Genomic DNA, 21926 nt, shown 5'->3' with positions numbered 1-21926 from the left:
TGTATGCATCGGTATGTATCAAAGCCACGCAGTTGTATATTGAAAATATATATGACATGTTTCGAACTGATTATTTTCGAAGAAGCTCCTCATTGAATCTGCCATGTAGTCAATAGCAGTACCACAGGTTTTAGGTGATTGTAGAAACAAACAATCGAAATTACAGGTAAGATGTAGCTGTAGTAACACAGGAACAAACCTACCTGTGCACGTGGCGCCGTTGGACCCTAGACGATATCCAGAGGGACAGGAACATTGGAATCCCGGTGTCAAATCGGTACAATTATGAGAACAAGGATTATCGGCGCATTCATCTATGTCTGGTAAGGTAAACGGAATGTCATTGCATTACTCCCTACCATACATTTGATTGTCATTGACAAAGTTTTCCTACTACATCGCATGTCTAGAAAATGAAAAGTTCTAATTTACTAGATATTCTTTTCATTTCGAAGTAAATATTTCAACCACTCAACATATCCATAAGTATTCATTAATGTATTGATTCCTATGCACTTACGGAAGTGCTAATATCCCGTTTTAAACGGGCTATTATATATATGCATGCCATGTTGCATGTCTCGTTGTTCATGACATTCGGACATAGTTTTAGCATTACATTAAAAAACACTTCTAGTATCAAACATATCATACTTCCAACAGTACAACAAACTGCTTCCTACTCTTGTGAGTAAGCCTGTATGCCTATCAAAGCAATACCGTCTTTTCGTATTGCAGAGTTATCTGCTCTTGTGAGCAGGGATTGATTGTTACGTCATTGGTTTGTGAGAGTAACGTCATCAATTTTTGAGAAAACGACGTAATTTTCTCACACAAACCAATGACGTAACAATCAATACCTGCTCACAAGAGAAGATAACTCTGGAATACGCAAAGACGGAATACTGGACACACTAACACTTACATCCGCTCTATATACTCAATAAACCACATAGAGAGGTTTGAAAGTTGCCCGTTAGCTTTTTACTTACTGTTACATGTCACTTTGTCGTCTGCCAGTAAATATCCTGGTTCACATACACAAGATTCCTTCCCATTGCTGTCTACTGCGCATGCCTGACTACAGGTCGCATTATTACACGAGGTTTTCACTAAAATCAACAAAGACAGAAAACAATATGAAAGAAATTCATGTCATAACAGATTCTCTAAAATCACATGGCAACATTTTATTTTAAAATGTATACAATACCATCTTTATCAAATCAATAGATTAGCTAACGTAACATACACTATAAGTAATAAGGGACCAAGAATAAACTTTCAGTCATGTCACACTAAAATAATGAAATACGTGTTTACTGTTTTTTTCATTTTAAGTGATGTTTGGCGAAGGTGTTTATGTATTAAATCATGAACAAAACAATAGATAAAAGACTTTAATTAATCAGATTTTTTAAATAATACAATTGTAGTAAACTTTAATATGGAAGTTTCCTATGAACTGTTTACAGCTAAAAATAATGGATATCCTTCACAATCAAATGATAAAATAATTTATCCCTGACAGCAGTTACAGCAATTAGCTAGAATGTGTGAACTTGAATCGGAGCATCGACGACTTGTAAATGTACTGTTATTCCCAATTCCAATGAAATAATTAATTTTGATCACAAATGTGCTTTTGAATTGATTTTAGGTTTTGTTTAAAATGTTTAAAAGACATAAAACTACCGGAAAAGTTGAAGCATACATTGATAAAACCCATCTTACATATGCAATGCATTAAAACAAAGAAACGCCTACCTATGCATTTTTTACGGTTGATGAGTTCGAGTTCGTATCCGTCCCGACAATCACACCTGTAACTGCCGACCGAGTTGAAACAGAAATGGTCACATCCGTGCTGATGAAGTTTGCACTCATCGATGTCTGTAAATCACAGTGGTTGATAAAAAAGTTATAAAACAATGTCAATAAGCTCAATCATAAAGATCGATAGATTTTGTATGGTTCATTGTTATAGTCCATTAGCCTGCATTTATATTTATACCCACACCAAAATATGGAAACTCACTGCAAATCATCACGAGTTGAGATTTATGCAAACATATATTACGTTAACATCGACGTTTCACAAATTTGTAGCAGAAGACTAGTTTATTATGCTATAACTAGGTACGGGGATCAATTGCTATCCAGTTTTCATTTAAAATTAAATCCGTGTAATGTCACATGCAGTCGATTTCAATTTCAGCTTTAAAGAAAGTGAATGTGCAAATGGGACTGTTTGGTGCGAGTCATTTTGGATGCCTTAAGATGCTTATCGCTTTTTTCTGTTTCAATATCTATGAAAGTATCATGTAATTAGAGTTTCCTTTCACAGGATGGTTTAGTTAGAGATAGAAATAATTAGCCGAGTGAATATGTGCAGACCTGTATATATAACACATTATTATAAAGTGGTAAGACTAGTTGATTTACTGCATTATTAAGTAAATGCAGATTTTGGGACTGATTCCGAAAAGTTTTCTGGTAATACAAATTTTCGGAATTGATCACGAAAAGATTTCTGGTGATTGCAATGTCATTTCAGTACAACCATTTTAAAGGATCAATCCCAAATATTCTTCATGTCCATTTTACACGTAATGGAATTGTTAATGTAGCAACAGTTTCGGGTATATCCCAAAACTCTGCTTGAATGTCCAGCCAAAAAAACATAAAGAATTTTTAATTTTTAGATCAATACCAAAAACATCAGAAAACATGGCTACATCAATTAACCATGATGCGATTAAGTACATCAGCATCCTTTACCAACTTACATAGATGAATTACTGTAAACACACGTCAAAAGAAGGACGCCATAAATTTTTCCTCTTTTGGAATATATTGGGTTTATCATGAGCTGTATTAAACACAAGTAGTCAATACATGTTGAGACAGTTAATGAGATATGGTGTTTAACATACCTGTACATGTGTCTGAACCCTCGAACCCACTATAGCAAGAACAGGTGTAGCTTCCCACCGTATTAGTACAGTCCTGGGTACAGATATTAGTCGTGTTACACTCGTTGATATCTGGAAAATACAAAAGTATTTTATGTAATTTCTTTCTTTAATTCTTCATTATTTTAAACACCTATTTACTGTTCTAAAATACTCAATGGTTGTTTTATAGATACAATAATCTTGCACTTACATACTGCGATAGTTTTGCCACAATTTCAAAAAAATATGAAAGAATTATTTTCAATATCATTTTCAAATACATTACATTGAATATATATTAATTTCCGTTTAAATTGAATTCAATGTAAGGTTTACATTCAAACTTAGGAATGAGTTTCACGATGAATATCACATCAACAAAAGGCACAAACTATACTCATTTTCATTGCATTGCAATTGATAGACTAGTGTAATAATCAGTGATTTCATCTGGCAAAATAATTTATTTCCTTATTAACCCCGTAACCTCGACTATGATACATCAATGCACTATATCAATGTATTCACTTAATTATGTGATAGCCTTGCAGTCATTCGACAATTTTGTTGGGACTTCCTAGAGTAACCTACCTTGACAAGTGCCCGTTGTATTTGCGTATCCGGTGGCACAACGGCACTCGTATGTCCCTGGCGTGTTGAGACATTCTTCGTTGATCCCTTGACACAGATCTTGAATCGAACACTCATTGACGTCGTCCGTACACTGAGGTCCTGTCCAACCGTCCTTACACACACAACCAATCACATTATCACAGCGATCGGTGCCGACAGACCCACAGTTACATAAATTGCCACATCCTTGTCCCCAATGGTCAGCATCACAAGCTATAACAGAGGACTCTTTCTATAGAATTCAATAACAAGCCACCAGTATTTCTTTTTCTACACTTTATTTTACCATTAAGGTATTTTAAATAAACAGTACTTAAATGGATTGCTTTCTTTTTGATAAAGTATCAAAAATCAACAAATATATTTCTTCTACAAAACACAGTCCAGAAAGGTTAACTAATTTACCTGCACATGTGCGACCATCATTTTCGAGGCGGTATCCGACCGCGCATGAGCACGTGTATCCTCCGAAGTTGTTGGAGCAGTCTTGGGTACACAAGTCCGTTTCTGCGGTACACTCATTCACATCTGTATATTAAATATAAGAATGATCTAATACATGTTCCATAGTTCTATAATATGACGTATCATGATGTCACAATAATCATGACATCACGTCTTGCATCACATGTGAAGTCATAGCATGCATTCGGTTAAAAGAAAAAAATACTTTTTATTATATGTGTATAACGTATCTTACTTACTTTAAGTTTATCCCCAAGAATAATGCACAAGTTGCAGTGAAAAGAGCATTCCTCAAATGAATTCATTCTATTTGGAATAAATAACAGTCATCTTGCTTTGGATACCCTCTGTACAGCTACACTAAAATACCTACTATTAACATATTCACAGCATCTTACAAATGATAGGTGCATTCCAGAATTTGTAATATTTAGTGATAGCATTTATTTTGCTCTTTTGTGTTTGAAATACTGCGCTAAATTATGATTGCACTGATTACAGTATATAATTTTCTGTTGCATATCGAACCTACGTCATAATTTCGCTTACCTGTTAAAACTGATCGTTAATGCGACGAGTACAGAATTACTATAGAAAGGTATGGTGAATGTTAGACTATGAAACAATCATCCGACAGTTCTATTTCTTTACATCAGTAAGTGTTGGCAACGTGATTATCTATGCCACTGCAATGCATGTGACGTATGCTTGTTTGTGTCAGTACATGTGTATGCATAAAATCAACTTATCAACACTTACAAATAACATAATTACTTGTTACCTCACAGAAAGGTTTTGTTTTCGAATTGAATCAATCAAATATAGTGTATTATTTACAGCAATACAATATGAGAGTAACAGATCTAGAATATACAACTCCACCACACACACACAGGCATACACACATAGGGAGATATTAGCCAGGTGGCACATGACTAGTAGTTAGCGCCTGATAAGGCAGCTTTCTGCGAATTCCTCAAAAATTGTATATCCTAATTGTATTGGCTTATGTTAGCTAGATAGGGCGCTATATCAAATGTTGTATATTATTATATTATTATTTGATTGTATTTTCTCACTTTTTGTTGTTCTTCCCTTGATTGTTGACCATGATGATCACCATGAACATCGTATGCTTTATTTTATTTAAATAAATGTTTTTCACTGTTGTGTATCGTACTGGTTTTATGGATCAGTAAGTCGAAGCCGGCTGTTTATTACTTTAAATAAACATTTATTTTTATATAATAAATCGTGACATTTTTCTTACTAAAGGTATTGCCTCAACCTTATGAGGTATTACAGGTAAATCAACCCCCATACCTTCACATGTCTGCTGATCAGCGGTCAGTTGGTAGCCGCTTGGACAATAACACTGTGGGTTTCCCCCGCTCACACGACAGGCGTAGCTACAGGAAAGTCCAGTGAATACGACACACGGGTCGGACACTGCAAAGTACGTAGTTGAAAAGTTGTGATAATTGTGATTTGATGCAGTTTATAGAATTAATTAACGATTAAAAACATATAACTAAGATGTATACTTTCCTGCAATTTATCAATATGATGAAAAAAGGACGATTTATCATAACTGGAATGAAATTTATATGGGTTTTATTTCAGAAGGTATCATATCCATTCCTACTTAACGCATTTTTTATTAATGATATATATTCTTCCTAAACATGACACATTTCATGAAAACTTTTGGTCAGATTAAACAGGAAATCGGATTATACGGGACATATTTTGTTTCTCGTGAGAAAGGATATCAATATCATCGGGGAATGGCTTAAACAGTATTCACTTAATATTATAAAGATGTTTACCTTTGACACATGTCTTCCTATCAGACGCTAGCTGGAAGCCATCCTCACAGAAGCAGTTATAGCTCCCGTCTACATCCACACAGATCTGGCTACAGCTGTGTGTGCCTTTTACACATTCGTCAACGTCTGGATGACAAATAAAAGCGTGTAGGATATAAAATTGCCCATTTAATATAACAATGGTAATAAAGGACCCACACAACTAAACCAGCAAGTGATCATTCAATTGTAATCTCTACCTAAAAAATGTTCCGGTTAACTATAGTGCCTCTTGGTAATTTTTATTTGTAAACATTGACATTTTTTCATGGAATGATATCTGCAGATATTTCACTTTGGGAAAACAAAACCCTGATAAACCATGTAATACTGACAACAGGTGACCATTGCAGCCAATTTTATGACAAATGTGACAGCATTGCCATTCGCTAAGCAAAAATGTGTATCAAATAATTGCTTGTTAAACTTATAAATAAAAATGTAATAAATTCAATAACTCAACTTATCTTATAGACTCTAATGCAAATATCAATGATAGAATGTTCACGCCATTTATCTTACTATTAAATGAATCAATTGAAACATGTCATGCCAAACATATTTGACACATACAATCATATTTTCATCTTGCCATCGATGCTTTTTCTAAGGAGATGGATTATTGTGATCAATCGATGTGTTATTGTATTCACGTGTTTGGCCAATACTTGATTGATCCTGAAGGACACTGGCACATGGATCAAACACGTGCATTACTTACTTGGAAGCGTGTTGGTCCCATATCATGTATCCTGTATAACACTGACACGTGTATGCCAAATGCATACTACTTACAGTCGCTACGTTTTTGCTATATGTGGTTTTCTTAATTGCACAAGTGTTGAGCTCATTTAGTATATAGCCTGTAGGACAATTACAGCTCTATGACATATATTTCATTTACTTGTGCACGTGAATCGTACATCCTGTATGTAGCCAGTGGAACACTGACACGTGTATATCACATGTACATTACTTATTTGTGCACGTGTAGGGTACACCATGTATGTAGCCAGTAAAACACTGACATGTGAATATCATATGTACATTACTTATTTGTGCACGCGTAGGGTACACCATGTATGTAGCCAGTGGAACACTGACACGTGTATATCACATGTACATTACTTATTTGTGCACGTGTAGGGTACACCATGTATGTAGCCAGTGAAACACTGACATGTGAATATCATATGTACATTACTTATTTGTGCACGTGTAGGGTACACCATGTATGTAGCCAGTGGAACACTGACACGTGTATATCACATGTACATTACTTACTAGCGCACGTGAAAGGTCCATATTGTATGTAGCCTTTAGGACACTGACACGTGTATATCACATGTATCTATCACATGTACATTACTTACTAGCGCACGTGAAGGGTCTATTCTGTATGTAGCCAGTTGAACATTGACACGTGTATATCACATGTACATTACTTACTAGCGCACGTGAAGGGTCCATTCTGTATGTAGCCAGTTGAAAATTGACACGTGTATATTACATGTACATTATTTACTAGCGCACGTGAAGAGTCCATCCTTTATGCAACCAGTGGAACACTGACGCGTGTATATCGCATGTACATTACTTACTAGCGCACGTGAAGGGTCCATCCTGTATGTAGCCTGTAGGACACTGACACGTAAATCCCCCATCGTTATCCTCACACTCAGCGTTATTTGTACATGGCAGTGTCGCCAACAAACATTCATTTATATCTGTAAATAGAATACGACACATTACACAATACCTAGGTAACAGTTTAAACGTGCAATGTTTCTTTGTTACTAATATAAGAGATGCAAAATTCTTGTTGGTATAGAGACTAACTATCATACGGTGATTGTTAGAAGTATTTTTATGTTGTCCCGCTGACCTGACCTTTTGCCTTTTCTTTAGAAATCGCTCGTGTTGCAAAAAACTAGAGACTTGTTATCCACCAATATAACCAATATAACTGTATCTATCAAAATCGTATTTAGCTTATAATAGCGGTTAGCAGAATAAATAAATACAAACTTTTAAAAACATATTTTACAACAATTACTAGACAAGTTTTTACAGCTTATATTAATCACTCTTGTTGGCCCGGATGTTAGCGTGTGGGCTTCTTATTGTGGGAGGAAACCGGAGAAGAACCCAGAAGTTCGGGCAGGTGACCCCATACCTTTTCGCGTCCGATCGGGGAATTGATCCACTTGAAGACCACAACTAGATAAATACTTGACTTCCATGACAACAAATAAGATACTATTAAGAAACATAACAGTGCGTTATCTACAATAACTGTTGATTTACTTACTGACACAGGTGTTGTTGATGCTCTCATATCCGGGGAAACAATTACACCTGTAGAACCCGTTGATGTTCTCGCAGCGTTTGTCCGCCCCGCAGATGAGAGGGTTGATTTCACACTCATTGATATCTGCTTTGCACTCACTTCCGGTCCATCCCGACTTACACAGGCATCCTAAAGCGACATTGCATTCTGACGCCCCCTCTCCACATGTGCAGGTATTGGCACAATTAGGGCCCCAGTAGGGGTATTCACATGCTGAATTAAAAAGACAAATACGGTCATTTAAACTACAGAGAAAATTATATTGATGTGACAGAAATATTTCTTTTCAATATTTTCTATTTCCATCCATCATTACCAGTGTCTTACCTTTACAAGACGTTTTATCCTGGTCCAGGTAATATCCTGCCAAGCACGAACACTCGTAACTCCCAACGGTGTTCGTACACTCCTGTTGACAAATGTTCCTCTCACATTCGTTGATGTCTGAATAAAAGAAATGTCCAGCAATAAAATCTTTAAATATAAAATATAATCCATAACCCTCTCAGGGCTTATTTCAAAGATCGGCTTTGGTCCCTGTCTTTGATCTTCTCATTGCATTTGTCTACATATTCATGATAGTACTTTTTTTTTTTTCAAAGGCGTTAATTTGAAATGTTCAAAAGGTCATTTACATTGATGGATAGATTTCATAATTAATTTCTTACAAGCAGGTTGGTTTGCTTAGTTGAAAAAGAAAACTTTTAAGTGGTCTTTTTTTTCAAAATATTTTGACTGAGGTAAAAAAAAACAGTAGCCTGTTCTTGGGATTGCCTTTTTATCGCAAAATAAATGAGAAAAGATTATAATAACTAATGGGGGTGAAAAAGTGATTGATTACGAAATCGCATCTTTGCAAAATTAAAGGTCGCATGACGATGTTACCACGATATGTTACTACTCAGATGCCAATTTAAAGAACTTCCACAATGACGCTGTCACATCTGCGACAATATATTATTATTCAGCAGGCGCCCCTATTCTGACAAAAGGCTAGTCATGGGTGCCCTGGGTAACTCCAGAGAAAAATGAGAGAGAATAAAGGGGAAATATAGAGCTGTTAACGTTAAATAGGAGTTCTCGTGTACAATCACCGACGCGACGCACACATTATAAATGTTTGTATAGAATTATGGCTGTTAACCAATTTGTTAATGAGGGTTCTGCCATATTGAGCACATACTGTAACAGAGGAATTTTTCGCGATCTGTAAATCTTCGCTTTATTCGTGTTTGGTAAATAGCAGGAAAACAAAAGCGGGAAAATATCCACTCGTAAATATTTATTGATATATTATATAGATAATGGATATGATATATAGACTATATCATCGAACCATTGCCAACGCGAACATTTCCAAATCGCAATAAGTTTGAAAAGTAATAACGCAAACATTTCCACGAAGCGAACATTACGCGAGAATTTCCATTTTAACAGTATCGTTACTAATGCCAAACTGTCACTTGCGAATAGCGATTTTGGAAAATATTACCAGCTAAAACGTGTTCATACAAAGAGTAACTTGGTATCCAACAGGTTCTTACCAACACAGTTTCCCCCAGATGCATCAACCTCGTAACCTCCTGGACATGCGCATTCGAAATTTCCGTTATCAGTATTATTGGAGCAGGCATACGAACAGTTGAGCGTTTCGCAAACATCAACATCTGTGAAGTAGAAATGCATGGAGGGTTACATAATGGGCAAATAATACAATGGAATAAAAGTACATTATATTTAAGTATCCCTGTCCCACAGAAGTATAGTGTTCGCACATCAGTAACTCGTTATATATATATATCTATATATATATATCACAATATACTTCCGTTGACTATTAAGTTCAGGTGGTTAGAGCGCCGGTATAATAATCTCATGTCCTTGGTTCGAGTCCCAGTCTAGACTAGAAATTAATGAATTGTTTTCTTTTCAAATATTGATTTAGAAAAGCTAAGATACAAATGTAGAGGCGAGTGCGTAGTTACAGTTTTTGTCAGTGATACGCAAACGAATGGACTGATCAAACAAATGAATAAGGAAAAAGCATAGTATCCAGCTCAGAATGTAGCCTAATCCTATCAAATAGGTATTTCATGTGGGTATGGAAGATGGGTTCAACATCTCAAAAGAACCATTTTGTTAGATACCAATATATTTTTTCACTTGACATTTGGTTATTATTTCGGCTATAAATGCCAATTTGAAGCAGTTCAACGCTTAATGATGTGTAGTGTTATTTACAGTGAATTGTTTACTATAGATATCTACCTTTGACACAGGTCTTGCCGTCCGATTGTATAAGATAGCCGAAGAAACAGGTACAAGTGAAACTGCCGTCGTTGTTTACACATTCCTGTACGCACCCGTCCGTGTCCTCGACGCATTCGTCAATATCTGCAGTACAAACACGCATTGATAGAGATAGTTGAAATGAAACCTCGATTATGTATTGAAATGACAAACAGGCCAGAATGGTGAATGCCGCATAAGCCTAACAAGCTACCTGTACGTACAACTGAAGTTTAGTTTGTAATTTTAAAATAAATAAACAAAAATAAATAAATAACTAAATTAACAACGGAATATTTTCACGTGTAATTGTTTTGGCGGTAATTGGTTTAAAAAAAAAAAAAATGTTCGAATGTCTATCTAATTGTTGAATAACGCAGAGGCCATTTGTTCAGTCGTTCAAATTGGAAAAAAATAATCAAATATGTGGCCATATGAACGCTCGTGTTTCTGTTTGAGTGATTATTTGCTTAATTCCCGGAACAGCAAATTTTAGAAAATTGTGACAGCATGAATAATTATAAAAAGTATCAAAATTAGAATAATATATATATATTTTTAGATTATAAATATATAGCAATTGTGAAACGTTTTATCAGTTTATATCAATCGCTCTTGTTGGCCCGGATGATAGGGTACAGGTTTTTTTTTAATGTTATGTGGACGAGAACATGGTCCCGTCACGCTTCCCAATAAGTGTCATGTACAACCTCCACCCGCTAAACAATACATGATGTACGTACCCATACAGACGCCTTCGATGTCTAGGAAGCCCTCGAGACAGCTACACATGAAACTTCCTTCCGTGTTTATACATTTTTGGCTGCATGTATTGATACTGCTGTTCAGGCACTCGTTAACGTCTGAAAAACAAAGAATTTCGTTCCATGAATATCTGGATATTGATGAAGATATGACAATAGATTGGCAACATGCATAAGGCATATGATAATCTTCTTCAACACTCTGTTGATATCTAATTTGGTATTTCAGCATCAATGAAATGAAAACAAGCATAGACTACTGAAATGAATATCTGTGCTAGATACGGCTCCATCAAAGCAAGATTTAAATCCCATATTATTGTTGCAAATACCTAAAAACATTTTTGGTGACTTTTGCAATTTCTTAAATTAGCCACTCATAAAATAAATAAATAAATAAATAAAAAAAAATCCCGACCGACCTATCCTTTCTTTTCAGGCACGTTACCTGAAACATACATATTTGTATGGCCGCATATAACAGGCCTGTTGTATTCCTATGCATCTTAACGTAAGACGTGACTAAGATGGGGCCTATGGATAATCGATAGTTTTGTTCTGTGTAGTCTTCTTAGGGGGAAAATTTGAAGAAAACCCCAAATTGAAATTGATCTGCTGCCTCATTGTATTTGTTATGATTAATATACTGTGTTTTCCCCTTCCATACCAGTTCGGATGTGTCCCTCTAGGCACCCGTCTTATATGACCTTTACTGTTGCAAGGGTGTTAATCCCCAGAAAACATACACATTCATTGAATGATCAATCCTACTTCGGCGATGTCCATTACCTTTGCATATGCTTCCTACCACTTCAAAACCAGCAGGGCAATCGGAACAGATAAATGATGCTCCATACATAACCTCCTCGGTCGGAGTTAGGTCTGTACAATTCCTTTTGACAGAGCAAGGGCTACCGACACACCCGTCCGTCTCCACATCACAGTCCGTGCCTAATACAATACGTGTACGTATAAAAGATATTAAATTATGATATTTTGATAGACAAAGAACGATTACAATGCATGTAATTGTTAAATGTTTAGATTGGCATTTCATGTCAGCTAAAAGATTATGACAAACAAAACTAATGTTCATAGTATGATACTTATTTCTATTCCATTTGTCTTTTGTATGAATCTACCAAAGTGCTATTGCATTCATAGCACGTTGAATGCATTGGGATTGGGGTTACAGTCACTGTGACCTCTTGTATTGGTTAAAGAACCATCGGCAATTCAATACCTTCATAGCCGATGTCACACACGCAGACAGCGTGCTTGAAGTTCTCGTCCGTAGATGGGATTGTATTGTTGTAATCACATGTGCCACGCCCACTACAGCCAGAACATAGGATGATCTGTACCACGAGAGGAGGGGCAGACACATTGTAGTTATCTACAGCGGTCAAACTGAAAAACAAAAGTACGGTCAATCAATTTTAAGATGATCGAGTTTATAAGGATTAAGTCACAAAAGATTCGGACAACTATTACTCTAGACAGCGCGTGGTTAATCTCGATGTGAATTTTATGTCTACTTGAACAGATATTTGAGATAAGGAACATATGTTGACTGAATGCTTTATTCTGGAGCTTTTGACGTTGATGAGAGTGAGTACAATCAGGTTACTTCAACAATTCATACCTTATCGCTGCTAAGTCATTATTTGAAGGGGTCCAGCTAACAAGTCCGGTCTTCTCGTCAAGACTAAAGTTGGAGATAGGTTGATTGATGATACTGTAAGCAAAGAAAAAACAATGTATCTCAATGCATCAATCTGATCATTGTTAAAAGATATGTACGGAAGTACTTGTTGGTCATGTGACATGGTGTTCATATATCTAAAGGTACAACGTGTCCTGTAGGATACCACTGTCAGTCATTGAAACAGTGTTATTTAAATGTTTATATAACACTTATATGGTGTTCCGTTGGTTTATTAAAGTATGATAACGAGTTAAGATTTCCAAAACTTGCTAACGAATTAGAAAACCGGAAACAACGTCGGGAAAAATGCATTGCACTCGATTTCTCTCTAACGACTTACACATAAGACGGAATGTTGGCCTGATCCGCATCAGTCGCTGTCAATGTGAAGCTTGATTCTTTGCCGACTTCTGCTTTTAATAATGTGGTGCCACTAACTTCTGGTGCTGTATTTACTGTAAGGTAAAACAAACTTGTATTTAGCATTGCCATGAGCTCCGGTGGTATAATACATAGGCACCTGACAATTGGGACACAATGTTCGCTGATGTCACATGCAACATAACGAAGTACATGTATATCATAGCTTCAATGACGCCATATGACACTCACCCAAGATATTTCGGCTTATGGCAGCCTGGGTTTCGATTGTATCCGTTGCCATGGCCACCTTTACGTCATTCGTGACCAGATAGTCATAGACACATGCTCCTTGGTGTTTGCCACAAACCGTTTGCGCCTCTTGTAACTGGTTGGAATTGAAGTCTGTTAGGAAAGCTGGGACGAATGTCGGATCGTTGAACGTAGAAAATGTCTTTCCAAAATAGTCGAAACAGGATGCAGTCTCATTCACAGCCCCTTCATTGCGTGAAAAGAGAACACAATTAGTTATTTGTTTTAACTAAGAACGAGTTGAACTCAGACATCCATGTCTATTATCACAAAGGATACACAGACTACGAGGTACAGACATACACAGGAGACCATACGCATAAATGCATGAGGCAATTAACGATTGGGACAGAACAGAGGACTTTCTTTCATGTTCCCACCATAGGGCATTGGGGAAACCAGACTTGTTTGTACCGGTCAAGTAATTGATAAACGTCGCTCTGAAACTGCATTGATATCATTCTGTATGCAAGGAGTACAGCAGTGCAACCTACCATGATACCATTTTGCAAAATGGAAAACTATGAAAAGAATGTTATAGCTCTTAAAACTGATTAAAACAACGACTCATTAAAACCAATTATGTAAATCATTTGCTCTAAAACTGAGATATGTTATTAGTAATTCACAACCCTTATGTAACTATACGACAAAACACTTACATGTTTGAGCGTAGTCGAAAATCTCCTTGTCCGTCATATTGACGTTGGGGAGAACTGTCCCGTTTGGAAAGACGAAGTCGTCGTCGGGGTTACCGTTGAAGTTTCCAAGTAACCCGGTCACAGAACCTCTTAGGTTGTCAGGTAAGGACGGCGATATAGCCAACATCCGGGCACCAACTTGGATACGAATTGAGATACCTAACGGAAACAGTAAATACATTAATGTGTTAAGAGTAATCTGCAACTGTCCTATGTAGACGTTAAAAGACTATTTCAATAAAGGTAATGTATTTTGGCTTATAAGATTGATAATTTCGTAACACTTTTGAAAAAAAAAAACGTTTGCAAGATGAACGGTGTGTATTGTTATAATTTCCCATTTATATGTCATGAAATACAAGTCACTGTCTTGAGTAATTGGTAGAAAGTCTTTGTTTTTAAATGACCAGACAATGGCGCAGACTAGGGTTCCTGCAGGCCTTTGATCATCGTAAAGTATACGAGTGGAGATATTCATTAAAGTAACCAAACAGCCAACAGTTCCAGGTGTATGCGTATTCTTAAATATTATGAAAATATTGTAAACTAAACACATTGCAGATCATCACCCCCACCCCTTCGTAATACACGGACTGTATGGTGTAAATTTTGTGCAATGCCTAAGCCAAATATCTCGTATCGATACAAATCTTCTCTTCGCTCCTGTAATATGTCATGACAAAATGGACGACTCGCGGTAAGCTGTATATTTGACTGGTTTTCAGGTATAGAAACCTGACCAATCACTTCGGTTAACTTTCTTTTGAAGAATAAAGAAGTGTTTCATCCATTTTGAAAGCTTGGCGATTTTACCGCTACGCTACTTGTATCATTCACAAGGTTTCGTATAAAGATCCTTCCATTTTTTCATGACGTATTCCAGGGGAGGAAAGATGTATGTATCGGTAGCCGAACCCCTTGGATTTCGAGGATAAATAGTCGGGTTCATTGTACTTACCTGTCTTGATGAAACCCAGGAAGAGAGTATCATTGAGCCGCACAGCATTGAGCTGTTCGTTTACGACGGTACTGAAACTCGTGTCGTTGTAAAAGGCGAAAGTGAAGTCCCTTCCGTTCAGATATATAGCCATAGCTAAAACATAGATATATCATTTGATTACAATTTCCTCTTAATGTTTTTCTTAACGGTGAGCTTGTAAACTTGATAATAATGTATAACCGAGCTACATTAAATGTATGTATTACGTCAACTCGTACCGAAGGATCCCTTGGTCGGCCGAGATCTTAGAGCCTGTGACAGTCCCGGTCGGCCAAGAGGTATAGAGCCTGCGACAGTCCCGGTCGGCCGAGATTCTAGAGCCTGCGACAGTCCCGGTAGGCCGAGAATCTAGAGCATGTGACAGTCCTTGTCGACCGTGAGGCTTAGAGCATGTGATAGTCCTTGTCGACCGTGACGTCTAAGAGCATTTGTCTTGGCGGCCGTGAGGTATAGAGCCTGTGATAGTCCTGGTCGGCCGTGACGTCTAAGAGTATTTGTCAGGGCGGCCGCAAGGTCTAGTCAGGTCAGCCGTGAGATCAAGAGACTTTGTCAGGTCAGCCGTGACATCTAGAGTCTTTGTCAGGCCAACCCTGAGGTCTAGAGCCATTCACATATCTGCCTTTAAAACTAAAACTTTTTTCAGGTCGGCCCTGGAAAGCAGTGAGCTCTAAATTCATCAGCCGTTAGGTTTAGAACTGAAGTCTAGAACATGTGTGACACGCGTTTAACGTCCAGCGTGTGTATAGGAGCAGATTCGAATTGCAACATCGGGAGTAACGCGTGTACGTCAAACTTCGTTATAACTGTATGTATTTTGTCTCAGTTTTAAGTTTGCATCTGAAAAATTGAAATAAAGATATTCGGGGAGATAAACTGCAGTAAGTCATCACAGTTCTTAAAATAGTGGTGTTATATAATCGCTAGAAAATACGAGGTAGCAATGCACCTCGCTTTCAACTGAAATAAAATACAGAGCAGTTTGAACGATACATTATGGACAATGATAGCGAGAACTTACTTTGTTTATCATCAGATAGCTCCACCTGGAACGAGGCGTTGCCATTGACATATTTGCCAGCGAATGCCGTGAAGATAGTCGCGTTCACGTCCGTACCATTCTCATTCGTGGCCTGTCCTGTACGTGCCTGCAACTCCATGCTGATCGTCTGGGTATCGACTTTAGTCATGATGTACTCTCCTTTACCATTGAAGATAAATTCTTTATTGTCCAGAGTCGTAAAATGAGGATCACCAAACAAGAACGCTGTGGATAAACATCATAGTTCAACAATGAGAAGAGTCGTATATACCGGTAGAGGATCTAATGCGATTTTCCGATACAAACGATGTTTATGAACAATAATTATTATAACTCTTTGCATCATAATTTTTGTATCACAATTTCATTACAGATGTTGTGAAATTTAGGCTTGAAAAAACAAAGCAAACTGTTTATCCCTTATTACGTCGAATTTGGACGATTTTGCATATTGAAAAATCATGCCTTGGGCCGCTTTTATTTATCGCGATCCAAACAGCATGGCCTGTATAATCATGTGCAGGTCCGCCAAGATTTACACCCGAAAATATTTAATTTTAAAAGCAGAAAACCCCGTTGTTCCAAAAGGTCGAACAGGCCCATGGTGCCACTGCACAGTATATTGGTGTTTCTTATATAAAAATTAAAAATAAACATATTTTGATTGGCAGAGAGCCTTTTATATTTTTATACAATGTATCAGCAGAGCCGCTTGCAATCGTTTCGAGACTGCGCGGCATTTGGTTGATACAATGCAGACTGAATACTGGGAGTGTTTTTTGGATTCGATATCAACACAATTCCTATAAAATACGAATTTGGTTTAAGACGCGAACGAAAGCCTTACAACTGTTGTGAATTACATTATTATATATCTCAAAATGGCAACAACCAAAATTCTTCAACCGTAAGCATCCCTTGTTTTACTTAAACCAGCATATGTACCGTTATTCCTGTGTCTTATGCATTACATCTCTCGTAAGGAACAACACGGATTGCACGTAAATGTACAAGGTATTACACAGTTCTTTCCCTTTGAACGGAAAGCTCTGAATCAATATAATGTTAGGCGCACAACTATTTCAGACTTGTGACCACATACATTAATAATGTACTGTTTATCTCCAAACAGGTGGTTTAATTTCGAAACGATTTTTAGCGCGCTTCATGGAACTTTCCTTTGTCCAGTTGGCATTCATATTGCCTATAAATGTTAACTAAAGGCAGCTCAATGCTTAAAAAGTTGTTCTAAAACAATGAACATATTTCAATTAAAAATGCTCTTCGAATCCCTCAAAGTGAATACGTTTTCAACTAAATACGGCGGAATAGATGTGCCGTTAAATTGTCCAAAGGGTACGATATCCACTGCAGCATCTGACCATCAACATATAAATGATTCATAATTGTGCTGTCTTACCTATCATCAAGAGAGATATCGAACGACAGCTGGTTGTGGTTGGTCGGAGTTTTTGCCAATAGCCACAGGCGTTAGATTCTTTACAGCACTTCCTCCTGGGAATGTCATCTTGAGCCTCGAAGCCAAGGAGTAAGGGATGTCTCGCAAGGAAACGAGACTCGTGTGGGATTAAAAATCCGAACCTGCTGGTGTAGCAACACTCCTGGAAACATGACCAATTGATAATGAATATGAATGTACGTCAAAATACACGTATATGTAAACCTGTCCATATTTAGTTCATATTTATTGCATTTTTTGTTATCTTCTTTCATTACTTTCCTATGAGTACAAAAATGAATATGTACCTTCAGAAAGAAAAGTGTCCCGATTCTTTATCTGACAATATTTTCAATTTTTCAGTTTACGAGTTTCAAGATACGACGATGTTTTCTTCGAAATGAAATTTCACTATCATTATTCAGTAAGACAACGAACAAAATGGCGCCGCAAAGAACATCTGAATACTAAGTAATTAGCCATCAAAAAAGGACTCGGCAAACTGTTTTAAAATATTAGAACGAAATGAGATGAAGAATAAATTGAACAATGAATGGGAATAATGATTCAAACTCAGTCGTTTGTTAAATCCCTTCATTTGTGAGAAATGAAGCACCAAGTAACCGTAAGAAAAGTTATGGCAGCTTCAACTTTAATTTTTACTTACCCTTGTGGCAGGGAAGATACTTTCTAAATACCCTGACACACAGAACATGCCATCTCGGGTGTAGCTTGGCACGATTGAGAATCGCCAGTCCAGGACACGTGTTATGAAATCACAGGGACACATCGTGCTAGCATCGAAAACTATACCGGCGAAGGGGTCGGGGTTCACCACTGTCCCGTCAAGGTTACCAATGTACCAGTCGATACACTCCAAAAGGGGCGTGGTACCCTGTGCGTCAGAGGGCGTTAACTCGTAAAAGTAGAATGCAGGAAGATCTGAAACGAGAGTTATAACCATTTGAGTAGTGTTAACGAACAAATTGTGTTTTTTTGCGTTTTGGTCGAATGTAGCCTCTAACCTGACTGTGCCTCTAAACACTTACAAATTTACTTTGATTGTCTGCTTATACTTACATACACACCACACTGTACATTGGCTTTTCTGAAAAGATTTAGGCACACTTACTTAGCCTCCATACCTTTAGACTCGCAACCCTTCCGTTACAGTAGCATTCCACCCTGTTTCCTGTTAGTTTTGTTGCTCTTACCATGCACATGGGCCTTGTCTTGTTGAAAAGGTTCCTTACTCTCAAATTGTACCCTGATTTTGTTGAAATTGTTTCGTTAACATATGTACATGTACCTTGGTTTGTTTGAAAGGGTTTCATTACACTTAAACTGTACCCATGCCTCAATGAAAGGGTTGCGTTATAATTAAACTGTACCCATTACTCATTGAAAGGGTTTCGTTACACTTAAACTGTACCCAGGTCTTATTGAAAGGATTTCGTTACACTTAAACTGTACCCATGGCTCATTTAGGGTTTCGTTACACTTAAACTGTACCCAGGTCTTTTTAAAAGGATTTCGTTACACTTAAACTGTACCCAGGCCTCATTGAAACGGTTTCGTTACACTTAAACTGTACCCATGGCTCATTTAGGGTTTCGTTACACTTAAACTGTACCCAGGTCTTTTTGAAAGGATTTCGTTACACTTAAACTGTACCCAGGCCTCATTGAAACGGTTTCGTTACAATTAAACTGTACCCAGGCCTCATTGAAAGGGTTCCGTTACACTTAAACTGTACACAGGCCTGATTGAAAGGATTTCGTAACAATCAAACTGTACCAAGGCCTCATTGAAAGGGTTTCGTTACAATTAAACTGTACACAGGTCTCATTGAAGGGGTTTCGTTACACTTAAACTGTACCCAGACCTCATTGAAAGGGTTTCGTTACACTTAAACTGTAGCCGTGCCTCATTGAAAGGGTTTCGTTACACTTAAACTGTACCCATGTCTCATTTAGGGTTTCGTTACACTTAAACTGTACCCAAGCCTCTTTGAAAGGATTTTGCTACACTCTAACTGTACCATGGCCTCATTGAAAGAGTTTCGTTACACTTAAACCGTACACAGGCCTCATTGGAAGGGTTTCGTAACAATTAAACTGTACCCAGGCCTCATTGAAAGGATTTCGTTACGCTTAAACTGTACCCAGGCCTCATTGAAAGGGTTTTGTTACACTTAAACTGTACCCAGGCCTCATTTAAGTTGTCTTTACACTGAATCTAAACTCTGGTTCAAAACATTTCGTTACATTTAAACATTACCTGGGTTTTGTTGAAAATGTGGCTTTACACTTACCCTGATTCCCCTGCCATGTATCCATCTGTGTAGCGGAAACCTGGAAGGAATTTTGATTCTGTTCTATCTGAGCTCCGAGCTTGTAACCAATTGATATCCGCCTCCCAATTATTGGTGCCACGCTGAAGTTTGAATACTGTGTCATATAGTAGGAATTGACTCCATTGGTGGTGATGACAGCCTGGAAGGACACATGCTGGAAAACAAAACATACGTTACGCATGCGTGACGGAAGTTCATCAGTATGTGTAACGGAAGCGAATCAGCATGCCTTACGGTTTAAAGAATTATTTTTGCCAACCATCAACATATCACCTATCATACCCAATAAGTGTAATACGGTGCACATCTAAACAACTTCAACCAAACAATTACTAATACTTTAAAAAGTCTAGCATACAGAGTTTGACAGTGAATGGTTCTTCGCTACGATGTCTTGAAGGGACTATCTGTCGAACAATTAAGATACAATATACTTTCAATGTTTTTATACTTAACTGATGCCCTACATGACATTTTCGTTCTCTTTTTTTAGAATACATACGAACAGTTAGCTTGTATGGCGGAATGTATACAAGTTATAAAACTATTTGACCATATCAAAGACCTATGGGCATCCATTACTTTAAAATAGTTTCTTTTGTCACCATCTATATATCGGTATTTTTAGTGTCTAGACACATAATATAAATCAAAATTTCAGTATGAAGTTTTTCTGATTTTACGTTTTAGAAATATACTGAGACTTCTTCTGTCAAAAACTGACTAGCATAGTTGAAAGCTAAAAATTCAAGAGAGTAAGAAACGACAACCCGGGGAGTGACTGACATCGTGATATGGTCCTGATATAATACTATAAGAGCTGAGTGATGGAATCTTTTTTTTGACGGCAATTCGTTGTCCCTTATGGAAAAGGGCAAATACACGTAATCATCAGGATTTTTTAATGGAATTAGTCTATTGTTCTTCAAAAAAAAATCACGTTCCAGCATAACCGTATATAACCTGAGTAATTATATCGTACTTCGATTTAACTACATTTCAGTACTATGGTATACAAATGCGGAAACCAGCTTTGTCTGAAATATTTATCCTAGCAACCACAGACGGAACTACCTTTCACCGTGATCGTACCTCATTTGTTGCATTGGCCGAAACTTCCGGGTAGACTTTGTACCACGTAGCGACGAATGACCATCTTGACGTGTAGTTCGAATGCGCCTTGTATTTGCGTACAGTCTGGTCAATTAAATTGACGTTCTGCTGGAAGATGGATAGGTCAGTTCCAGGTTGGATATTGTTTTTGTCATACAGTTGATAAAAGATGCGTGTGTCGCTTTCATGACCAACGTCCATCCAGTAAGGTCCAAAGAGGTTCACGTTTAAAGATGACGAACCAAATAACTCGGGATTCACCGAGAAGAAAGTTGATTCAAGGGAAATGATACCATTGACGCCAATCTGAAAGAAACAGGTTAGTGTAATAACTATTATCATCATATGTCTACTCGAAATATCAGTCTTTTTGCATGTGTGATAACTTCCGAGTCCCTAGATACCACTTCCGGTCACCCGTGTAATGAGTTTCTCGTAATAAATGCACCCCCCATTGCGATAAATATTCTAATATATTAAAATGGTCATATAATAACCTCTAAATGTTTGTTTAACGGACAACGTAATGATATCTACTTGTTTGAACGATGA

At 37.3% G+C, this 21926-nt stretch overlaps 1 protein-coding gene across 1 annotated transcript in view; it reads right to left on the bottom strand.

Annotated features, from left to right (window-relative positions):
- Positions 1–21926, bottom strand: part of LOC110450296 — a gene marked incomplete at its 5' end in the record, with an annotated part of 55554 nt that overhangs the window by 13981 nt on the left and 19647 nt on the right. Inside the window, 26 exons of the mRNA XM_021497752.1 lie at positions 204–320; positions 993–1112; positions 1768–1893; positions 2937–3047; positions 3549–3803; positions 3996–4118; positions 5379–5504; positions 5885–6010; positions 7525–7650; positions 8235–8486; positions 8601–8717; positions 9818–9940; positions 10542–10667; positions 11306–11425; positions 12116–12277; positions 12570–12736; positions 12972–13064; positions 13375–13489; positions 13647–13892; positions 14369–14566; positions 15366–15500; positions 16426–16671; positions 17867–18068; positions 18573–18847; positions 20220–20415; positions 21354–21680. Coding sequence (XP_021353427.1) covers positions 204–320; positions 993–1112; positions 1768–1893; positions 2937–3047; positions 3549–3803; positions 3996–4118; positions 5379–5504; positions 5885–6010; positions 7525–7650; positions 8235–8486; positions 8601–8717; positions 9818–9940; positions 10542–10667; positions 11306–11425; positions 12116–12277; positions 12570–12736; positions 12972–13064; positions 13375–13489; positions 13647–13892; positions 14369–14566; positions 15366–15500; positions 16426–16671; positions 17867–18068; positions 18573–18847; positions 20220–20415; positions 21354–21680 — 4330 coding nt within the window. The remainder of the gene's footprint in view (positions 1–203; positions 321–992; positions 1113–1767; positions 1894–2936; positions 3048–3548; positions 3804–3995; positions 4119–5378; positions 5505–5884; positions 6011–7524; positions 7651–8234; positions 8487–8600; positions 8718–9817; positions 9941–10541; positions 10668–11305; positions 11426–12115; positions 12278–12569; positions 12737–12971; positions 13065–13374; positions 13490–13646; positions 13893–14368; positions 14567–15365; positions 15501–16425; positions 16672–17866; positions 18069–18572; positions 18848–20219; positions 20416–21353; positions 21681–21926) is intronic.

Source organism: Mizuhopecten yessoensis, unplaced genomic scaffold (genome assembly GCF_002113885.1).
Source record: "Mizuhopecten yessoensis strain PY_sf001 unplaced genomic scaffold, ASM211388v2 scaffold5145, whole genome shotgun sequence".
Lineage (NCBI taxonomy): Eukaryota > Metazoa > Mollusca > Bivalvia > Pectinida > Pectinidae > Mizuhopecten > Mizuhopecten yessoensis.
The sequence above is the reverse complement of the archived record's forward strand: the minus strand, read 5'-3'. Positions and strand labels throughout refer to the sequence as shown.